Source organism: Gymnogyps californianus, chromosome 14, assembly GCF_018139145.2.
Source record: "Gymnogyps californianus isolate 813 chromosome 14, ASM1813914v2, whole genome shotgun sequence".
NCBI lineage: Eukaryota > Metazoa > Chordata > Aves > Accipitriformes > Cathartidae > Gymnogyps > Gymnogyps californianus.
The window spans coordinates 1899321-1899743 of NC_059484.1; the positions used below are offsets into that span (position 1 = coordinate 1899321).

Here is a 423-nt window from a genome sequence, read left to right on the forward strand (position 1 = left end):
TCACAGGTACGTGATCTCGATGACACTGGGCTCAGCGCTCCCGCAGGGAATGTGATGCTTGCAGGAGCACTGGCAGCTCATGCCGGCCGCGTCCGCGCTGCCCAGCTCCCGCTGGCAGGGCTGGGCAGGCAGCTTCTTCTGGGAGCCCAGCTTCTTCCAGTCCGTGAGGTGCACCCCATTGTCCAGGTCCTGTGGCATGGGCTCGTGGTAAAGGGTGATCTGGACGGTGCGGAGGTGAGGGCCGTAGTGGACCACGACGATGATGAAGACGGCCAAGAGGACGAAGATGACGACGATCACGGAGATCATGGGCAGGGCATCGGATTTCTTCGTCACGCTCCTGACAACGGAGATGGGAGTGAAGGCGGCCACGTCCTGGGGCTCGGGCTGTCTCAGCTGGCTGCCGGACGTGGAGGTGTTCAT

General features: G+C 62.9%; 1 protein-coding gene across 1 annotated transcript; it reads right to left on the minus strand.

Moving 5' to 3' along the window:
- Positions 1 to 423, minus strand: SMIM33 (small integral membrane protein 33). The gene has a single exon (XM_050905597.1). It carries the CDS (start codon positions 421 to 423, stop codon positions 1 to 3), a length of 423 nt encoding a protein of 140 aa, XP_050761554.1.